Raw genomic sequence first — 9,494 nt, forward strand, 5'->3', positions numbered from 1 at the left:
TTGGTAGGAGGGTATAATACCAATTTCTGTGGATTTTTTAATTTGTTTTCCTTTTTTTCTTCTTTTTTATGGTAGAAAACGAAAGGATTGTAGTGTTTGTGAGTTAGTAGATGTATTACAGGCATCTTCTTAGGAATTTGTTGCAGTACTGGCTCTAGCTGTCCTTTGCTCGGTGTTTTGCCTTCTGAAGTGCTAGCTTCTTGCACCAACAAACTGACTTTTGCCACAGTGGAGGGGAATGTCTTTTCTACCAGTTTTTTGGCAGTGGTTGGAAGGAAGCATTGCAAGTAACCAGTTTTCGCAGACCTCCTATGGCTCTGAGCATTTTGTGGGCACAGATTGAAATTTTATACAGCTTTTGAGGTACACATCACTGAATAGTGTTCTTAAACTCATAACCATTTTCATTTAAAAATGCATATATACATAAGTATGTTGAGGTACTGCAGTACTTTGCTCACAGAAAAGACTGATTCACTGCATGCTTGTAAATGAACTTTTAGTTTTTCTTGCTTACATAAAAATACTATTGAAGTGAGAGACTCACGTTATGGCACTGTGATACAGTTGTTCATTGGAATGGTAGAAAAATCATATGAGCTGTGTCAAGGTAATTAATTTTATTTCTGCAATGTTTCCTTCTTACAGCCATCTGTTGGTGAAAGTCTTCAGAAAGAAGCGTTGAAAAAACAAGCGATGAAACAGGTACGATGCAGTGGGAACTCTTCACGCCTGTGACTCATTAGGAAATTACTATAGCTGTTCTCTTTTATTAAATAATTGCAAAAACGTAATTGTGCAACTTCAGAATTAGAGTCGCCTTTCAGAAATAATTCCATGATTTGTTTTTTTTTTATCTTTTAGACTAAATTGGAGATTCAGAAGGCTTTGGAAGAAGATGCTACAGTGTATGAGTATGACAGTATTTATGATGAAATGCAGCAGAAGAAGAAAGAAAGTAGTGCCAGACTGTTATCTGGAAAAGATGACAAAAAGGTCGATACCTGAAAACGTATGCTGTCTGGCTTATCTCTGTATGCTTGGGATAACACCGAGTGCTTAATTTTTAAGCTTTGCCAAATGCATTTTCTCATGGGGTATACAAGTATTGTACTCAAATCCTGTTACATAAGGTAGTAAATTGCAAGAATTTTGACAAAGCTGTTGGTTCAGAGTCCTGATGCAGTGGAATTCTGAAGGACAGCAGACTACAAGTTTCCTACCCCGTATATTATATCTTTCATTGTATTTCTGAAGAGAATGCTACAGTGAGATGATAAGATTGGAGGCAGTGCAGCAATACTACTTCTGGTAATAAAGACTCTCTTGTTATTAAGCCAATGAGCATAAATCGTCCCTCCTTACTCACTAGCGTGCTTAGCGGAGGACTGTCAGAAGACTAAAGTAATTAACTTTTATTGGTGAAATGTGAGTCAACTTCCACAGCCCAATGCCTTGTTTCAAAAGCATTGTTGAATTATCCTGACAAGTGATATTTTCATGGTTACTTACTGTTTCGTTTGAAAGCTGATGTCAGGTTGTGTCGGTATAAAAGGAAGCTTCTCAATCCTTTACAGCAGTAGAAAGGCACGACTATTAGAACACAGGGGTGAGAAATCAGAAAACATTTCATTTTACTCAGCACGAATCATGCTAGTCAAAGGTGGGCTGAATGTTTTGATTGAATACACCAACCTCTTTTGTTATTGGGAAACATGCTGTGTCAGTGATCTAAAAGGGAATGACAGTTTATTTCAGACAGCTATCAAACAGTGAGAGAATGTTAGACTAGCTTGTCAGTTTACTCCCATTACAAACTTTCTTCAACATCTCCAGCAATCCCAATTTGTGTTCTCTCAGTCACGTTCATGATCTCTCGACATTTTATCTTTTTTTTTTTTTCCCTCCTATTTTAGCCCAGATACATCCAAAATATCCTCAAAGCAGCTGAGTTTAGAAAGAAGGAGCAAGAGAAAAGAATGGAAAGAAAAATTCAGAAAGAGCGTGAAATGGAAGGAGACGAGTTTGCTCACAAAGAAGCTTTTGTGACTGCAGCTTACAAGAAGAAGCTGCAAGAAAGGGCTGAGGAGGAGGAAAGAGAAAGAAGAGAGGCAGCTCTTGAAGGTGAGATTCACACTGAAATGTTTCCCCTTAAAAAGGAGTATGGCTTTGCACGTGATTGACAACATTGTTGTCTGGTCTCTCTGTAAGGCTTGAGACAATTAAAATCAAAAAGGACCAGATAGGAGATACTGAATCAGATCACACTTGGCTGTTACTTTCTTTTGTACGTGTTACTAAAGGAACAGAGGAAGCTCCTCTGTTTGTCAGTACTATTTGGGTTGCTACTTTTTGTCAGGAATAGGTGTAAAAAAATAGGATATAGGATCGTAAGATGCAACCAGGTTGAAGTGGACCTCTGAAGGTTGTCTGTTCCAGCCTCCTGCTCAAAGTGTGGTCTGCTATGAAACCAAATCAAGTTGTTCTGAGCTTTTTCCACTCTGGGCTTGAAAACCTCCAGGATGGAGATGGCAGCCTTGGTGGTGTCTTTACCAACTGTGAGTTGCGTCTGATGAATATTTGTGGCACAGTAAATCCAACCTGAATTTTTTTCTCTTAGCATACCTGGACGTGACCAAACAGAAGGATCTCAGTGGATTTTACAGACATCTTTTAAACCAGAGGGTCGGGGAAGAAGAGGTGCCTAAATGCAGCTTCCGTGAAGCCAGGTAGGATGCAATTCCAGGTTTTCAGATACAAACCAGCTTCTGGCTGTTTGTGATTCCAGATTCACTGGAATCCTGTGAGAATTAGAATACTAAAACAGTGGTAGGGTTTGCTGATGACTTCATACACCTGATTAACTGAATTATTTGGAAAATGTCTTGGGATCGTCTGTAAGACAGAAACAAGCAGGAGAGGGATGCCATTTAAAAAAAGAGGACAGTTATACTTGTAATACTGCTTGGTATTACTCTAACCTAATATTTTGCAATCTGCATTAAGTTACATCTTTCGAATCGTGAGAGAGACAAAGGGTAAAATAGTGAGCACAGAGATAAGTCATAGGAAATGATGTTGTGATAGGAATTTCCTGAAAAGAATGTGGGTCTCTTAACTTTGTACTTATTCCACATTTACAGGTTCATAAAAAATAAATTAATTAAGTATTGATGCTGTGGTAAAAGGAAATTAATCAAATATGTGGCAAATCCAATGGGAATATTTTAAAATCTTAATCTATGCATATTCCAAAGCAAAGTAGTGAGAGGAGGCTGAAATATTTATGTGGTTGAGATGGTTTTGGTGGTGCACAAAGATTGATACTCAGGTGGTTAAATTAATTTGCATTTTATGGTTTCTTCGTTTAATTGACGAAATCGAAGTTACTCATCTGCGTCTCTTTGTAAAAACAGTAGCAATAGTGAACAGGCCACTTGGTTGTCCATTTGCTTTAATAGTTTTTTCAGAGCATCTTCAGGAAGATGTAGTTTTCTACTGTGTAGAGATCGTTTGAAATGATGGATTCTTAATCTTGCAAATGAAGGAAGTGTTCCTTTTGTGAGTTGTAGGGGAAAACAAGTAGTGTTGTAGATGGTGCTCTCAGCAAGGCTTCTGATTAACTCAGGTGTATATTTTAATCTTATTCTTTTTTATGGTGGTACATCAGGATCCAGAGAGAAAATGGCTCGATTTTTAGATCTCAGAATTTGCATCAGTTGTCCCTAAAGTGATCCACCTTTGACTTGTCAGTTTATTAAATGGATTACTAAATAAATTATCAAACTTTGCAGCACAATTTTTAGTCATTGTTCCTAGAGTAACCATGCTTTCAAGCATGCATCAAACGTTCAATCTAACTAGACGGTGTTTACCAGGCTGTTACTGGAGCTGTATGATTAAAAAGAAGGGACGTGTGGCTTATGTGAGTAAACGTGTATTTCCTTATCAGTCAGAAAAGAATGATAAAGCATAACCTTTCTGTCTGCTGCCCAGACTTGTTCTCCATGGGTCAGCTCTTTGTATTTAAGAATCTATGAGCTGTTAAAAGATGCTAATTTCTATCTAGCCACAAGAGTGAGATCTTCAGAAACAGTGGATTTAAAACATCCACTACTACTACTAATGGAAGCTGTGTTTGTACCTTTATCAGCAAAACTTAAAACCTGCTTCGTCTCCAGATAATTATTTGATGTGAATAGAGGAATAAGCACACAGAGGAATAAATAAAATAAAATAAAATAAAATAAAATGTGTAGCTTGCCTAAAAGCTTACAGAAGAATACAAATCTATGTCTTTTTCCTTAGATGGAGGCTACAAATACTTAATCATAGTCATTCTTTTAGATAAATTCAGCAGCTCACATCCACCAATGGACCAGATACTGAATAGAAATCCTTTGTGCTGGATTCCTGGAACATGAGCCACAGATAGATTTGCTTCATTAGACAAATTAAGACACATTAGACAGCAGCATCTTTCACTTCACTTAAGTCCAGACCAGAAGTCAGTTTGTAGAGAAGTCTGACATTTCAGAATGTGTAATGTGTTTTTTTTTTCTTTTTTAACATAAAAAAATGTAGGGTAAAGGAAGAAAAATCTGACAGTTCTGATGATGAATCCAACCAAAAGAACAAATGCCTGTATGAAGCACAAAGTCTGAAGCCCTCTGCTAAGAAAGAGAATGATCCAGATGCTGATACCGACTTAGGAACTGATAGTAGTGATGATGATAAGAGACACAGAAGTAGTAAAGCAAATTTGAACAAGAAGAAAAGGAGAGCGAGCTCTGTGAGCAGTGAAGAGGAGCCTAAACAGTACAGGAGCCAGAGGCATTCCAGGTCACCAAGCTCATCCAGTGTGGAGGGAGAGGTGCGCACAAAAGCCCAAACAAGTCATCTTATGAAGAGGGGAGAGAGCAGACCAAGCAGAAGGGGAAATGATGAACAATACAGAGAAAAAGATCATGAGAGAAATAGGACCCATGAAAAGGATCACCAAAGGGAAAAGGAAGAGCGACATAGATATGGGGATCACACTAATAAAGATAGCTACAGAAGAAGGGAAGAGCAAGGTAATAAACAAAGGGGGAAGGACAGAAAAGAGAGGGAGGGACATGGCAGAGAATGGAGGAAGGCAAAGGAGAGAGAAGAGAAGGGCTCAGAAAAGGAACGAGAGAAAGAAAGAGTAAGAAATGGTAAAGATAGATACAATGACAGAGAGAAGGAGAGGGGAGAGAAAAGCAGAGAAAAGGAAGATCATATGAAGGAAAGGAGAGACAAATATGTTGGTGATGACAGGAAATACAGAGAGAGGAGGGAAGGTACTCCTATGTCTTTAGAAAAAGATGAAGAGGCTGATCTGGAAAAAGAGAGAAAGGGAAAAGAGAGAGAGGTGGGTGAGAAGGGAAGCTGCAGCTCTGGAGTTTTATCTGAGCAGAAACGTAAAGGTGGAGATGAAGGGGAGAAAGAGGAGAAAGAACAAGCACAGAAACCAGCTGAGAGCATAAGCAAATTTGCCAAACGAAGCAATGAAGAGACTGTCATGTCAGCAAGGGACCGCTATTTGGCAAGGCAAATGGCACGTGTCAGTACGAAACCTTATATTGAGAAGGAAGAAGATTAATGTCCTCGTGATGGGCAGAAACACTTGGTATGGCATCAAGAGGAAAAGCCAGTGCTGCATGGACTCTTGTACAGAAATAAAGCTGTATCCTAGCTGTTTAATCCTGGCTTTCAATTGAGAATTTGTGTGCACCATAATAGAACAACTTTTGGAATGGATCTATTGATACACCCCCTTAGTCTGTTTATACAGTTGAAATACTAAATTTGGCTGATTCTGTCCACCCTGGCCTTCAGTCCCCTCTCCTTGGTACCTGAAGACTCTGGACAGACCTAGCAGTGTTAGACAACGTAAGGTGAAAATACTTCTCCCTGGCAGCCCCTGCTCCTTTCACCAGGAAAGGAAGCTGAAACAGTGAGCTCAACTGAAACAAAAGTGTTCTCAGGCCTTAGCAGGAGTCATTGTTGCCCAGTGATGCTCTCAAAAATGAGAAACAGACCTGTATAAGTGGGAAAAGGGGAAGAGAAACAGCCTGAACAGTAATGTAGGAGATTCTGTATGTAATATGGCGTTTTGTAAGCTAAATACATATTGATGTATGAATTTTGTATTTATGTGTGGGCCTTGGTTTTGGGGACCTGATGTACAGAAACAAATAAAGTGTAAGATACGTACTGGATCTAACGTGTGGGTCTTTTTTAATGCTTGTGTTATTCTGTTGCATCTTTTGTGTGTAAAGTAAGGTATATGAGTCTTTCTTCATGTATTACAGTCTTACCTGCTTGTTCTGCTGGAGGTGATACTTAGATTTGTCAGTCTGTCTGTTCAAAGGTTCGTAATCGAGAATAAAGTTACCTCCAAAGCATAACTTGGTAAGTAGGATAACTTGACAGTGGTCATGGTTTTTAAATACATTTTTGACACTTTTCACAGTGGTTTCTTTTGCTTTGTTTTGTATTAAATTTACCACTTTTATTTTACAGTAAGGTGAACTAATATAAAAATAAGATTTTGAGATTGGTGTTTCTCTAGTATTTTGTTCTGCAGATTTAGTATTGAGACAAAATGTGAGTAAAATACCAAGCCTGACAGTTTACCAAGACCTGAAATGGAGTGAGTTTTCTATGTGAGCTAAGCGAGTAGCTAAGCACTTACGCCACGTGGGGATCAGTTTGTTCTTGCTGTTCTGTCTCAACAAATGTAATGTGCATTAGTTCTGCTGCTGAAGTAGAATGAAAGAGTATTTAGCAGTGGGCTGAGGAAGTGCTCTGCTTTTTGTCAAAGAACGTAGTAAATGGGACTAGATATTCTGCTTTTTCTTGGAATTGAGTTTTATCTTTGCTCATCCCATAAGAGAGGCACAAGAGCCGTGCACAGATGGATTATGAATATTAAATTTATTACAATAACAGTTTACAGTACAAGGCACATACTGATGACTTACAATCAGCTTGCAACAGTTGTAACTAAACAGCCGCATAAATCAATATAAGTGCATCATATACAACTTGGAGGGAATACTTAGTTCTGTACAGCTAAAACTCCAGTTTCGTTCTCTTTGCATAAAAGGCAAACATGGTCTTAATAAACCAGTTTCATAACTTCCCTTTCACGGTTGAGACTAGAGGGTAGGAGATACTCGAGTGATAGATAAGCGGAAGGTGAACTAAGAGAAGGAATTTGTCTCAAAACACCTAACTGCAGTGCAGCCTGTTTGGTATCAGTATAACTAGTTTTTATACAGAACCGATGTGTCGTGTGTGGCTGCTTGTTGAGCTACCTGCTGAATACTGGTTACTCAAAATATTTTCAGATGGATATATAAAAACAAAAGATAAATAACAATAAAAATAAATTATATCCGTTTCTTAATGCTTCAACCACTCAGCTAAACAAAGATCCTAAAACATGAATTTATCATTAGAAGATTTAGAAAACTTCAAACCGGTGTACCATGTAACAACAACAAAAATACTGATGGGAACTAAACTGCTTTGCAATTTCAGCTTTTATAGCATGAAAATACAGATGGATTTTATCTTTGTATTAATCAGGAAAAGAGAAAGCATTTTTGATCCACTTCTGGAGGGCTTCCTTGCCCCTTGTTCCCACACATACCTTGGACTAGATTGCCTTGGTGAAAAGAGCAAAGATCAAACATCACTAATGAGCTTCTGGACTGCCTGTTTCTCAAAACATTTTTTGCTGTCACTTTGCATGTCTACATTGCTTTTTTGTACCTTCAAGTGGTTTAAAAAACGTTTACCTCTCTCAGTAGATGTACTCAGAGGGCATTATTCTCAGTTTTCAAGTGAGAAATTCAGGCTGAGAGACTTTGCCCCGTTTTACGCTGTGGCTGTTGCAGGGCTCGCGTTAATATCAAGGCTTCTTGGCTGACTTTTAGTCCACTAAAACAACCCAGAGAGGCAGTGTCTGCTGTGTATTAGCATCTTAAAAAAACACCAGTCAAAGATGCATCTTGTGCCATTTCAGATGCTGTTATGAAAGCATACCATCAGTAGTATTGCATACTAAATAGCAGTGATTTCTTCAATTATTACTCTGTAAATTATTCCATTAGAAATAATCTGCCCAGTTTCAGTTTGTTTGCAAGGGCTGAAAGGGAAACTTTGGCTTTTATGCAAATAATGCTCATGTTTCACTCAGTCATTTCTGTCCCCACCTTCACCCTTCCTAATAAAAGGTAGCAAGCAGAATGTCTGTTTGAAGTGGAGTGTAATTGACTAAACATTTGAACTGGAAGTTTGGGGTTGGTTGTTTTTTTGGGGGGGTGGGTGAGTGTGTTTGGGGGGGGGTTTATGGGTTTGGTTTTTTTTTTAATGAGCCTAGCATGAAACAGTATCAAGTCTGGCAAGAATTTCCATTTGTGAGATGTATCTGTTTAGGAAGAAAATTACCTGGCATTATTTGAACGCCAGTGTGAAGAATGGAGAAGCCGAGTAGGGTTTTCTCCTTTACTTCCCACACGTGCTATTGGATACATATGCATTCCTCGTTCATCTTACGTTGACATTTTGTAATTATTTTTTCATTGATGAACTTAAATGTATAGTTTTTTAAAATGAGTACTTTTCTGATTGGTAACTTAATAACTACATGGCTTTCCAATATTCTCCTTTTCCTTACAGTGAAGCCAGTTTTGGAAGTAGTTCTCAAATGTACTTGAGGGATAAGCTACAAAACTATTTCTTCTGAGGAACTGTCCAGTAGGACGGGTTTATTATGTTTTTCTGGTGGCAATGCAAGAACATAATCCCTTTTTAAAACCAGTTTAGGAGCCTTTTGTTTGTAGTTCCATAAGAACAGTCATTGTCCCTTTAAATCCTTTCTTCGTTGGAAGTTAGGCTTGAGACCTAAAGCTACGTGAACTCAGGTGAATCGCTGAGGTGTCAGAGGCCTCTGGGAGGTGGCTGCACACCTGAGGAGAAACACCTTGGTGGAAGCAATGGCAATGTGTTTGAAAGCCAGCACAGCATCCCTGCTTTGCTCTGACATGGTCGGCTCCTCGTACCGATGTCAGCTCTTCAATAGGTTTCTTAGTGCCTGTTGCTATGAATGCGTTGTTCATTTTAGCAGTACGTTACCTAAGTAGACCATGGGATACAAAAGAGACTTTCTCCTCTATTTTATTTTACTTTTGTTATAATCTATGTGGTAGAGTAAAAATAATAATGCAAGTTTTTACATAAATGATGACTACTTAGGTTTATCTAAATGTCCCTGTAACTGCAGCAGAACTATTGTCCTCCAACTGGCTTTGCAACTGCAGACAGTCTGAAGGGCAGCTGCATTTGGAGAGCATCTATATGCGTATAATATGAAGGGGTTAGTATGTACATGGAAGTTAATTTGTGTATCAGTGCCTTGAAATTTAATATAAATAGTTTTGATGAGAATCAATCCTGCT

At 38.5% G+C, this 9,494-nt stretch overlaps 1 protein-coding gene across 1 annotated transcript; it reads left to right on the plus strand.

Annotated features, from left to right (window-relative positions):
• Positions 1–651: 651 nt before the first annotated feature.
• Positions 652–5,626, plus strand: NSRP1 (nuclear speckle splicing regulatory protein 1). The gene is made up of 5 exons (XM_010185468.1): positions 652–705; positions 865–996; positions 1,917–2,124; positions 2,621–2,729; positions 4,585–5,626. Exons 1-5 carry the CDS (start codon positions 697–699, stop codon positions 5,624–5,626), a joined length of 1,500 nt encoding a protein of 499 aa, XP_010183770.1. The 5' UTR covers positions 652–696.
• Positions 5,627–9,494: the final 3,868 nt, after the last annotated feature.

This window comes from Mesitornis unicolor, unplaced genomic scaffold, assembly GCF_000695765.1.
Source record: "Mesitornis unicolor isolate BGI_N332 unplaced genomic scaffold, ASM69576v1 scaffold10285, whole genome shotgun sequence".
NCBI classification, from domain to species: Eukaryota; Metazoa; Chordata; class Aves; order Mesitornithiformes; family Mesitornithidae; genus Mesitornis; species Mesitornis unicolor.

Coding starts and splice junctions, on each gene's coding strand:
- NSRP1 (XM_010185468.1), top strand. Junction 2,125..2,620: donor AAGAGAGGCAGCTCTTGAAG/GTGAGATTCACA, acceptor TTTTTCTCTTAG/CATACCTGGACGTGACCAAA. Junction 2,730..4,584: donor TGCAGCTTCCGTGAAGCCAG/GTAGGATGCAAT, acceptor AAAAAAATGTAG/GGTAAAGGAAGAAAAATCTG.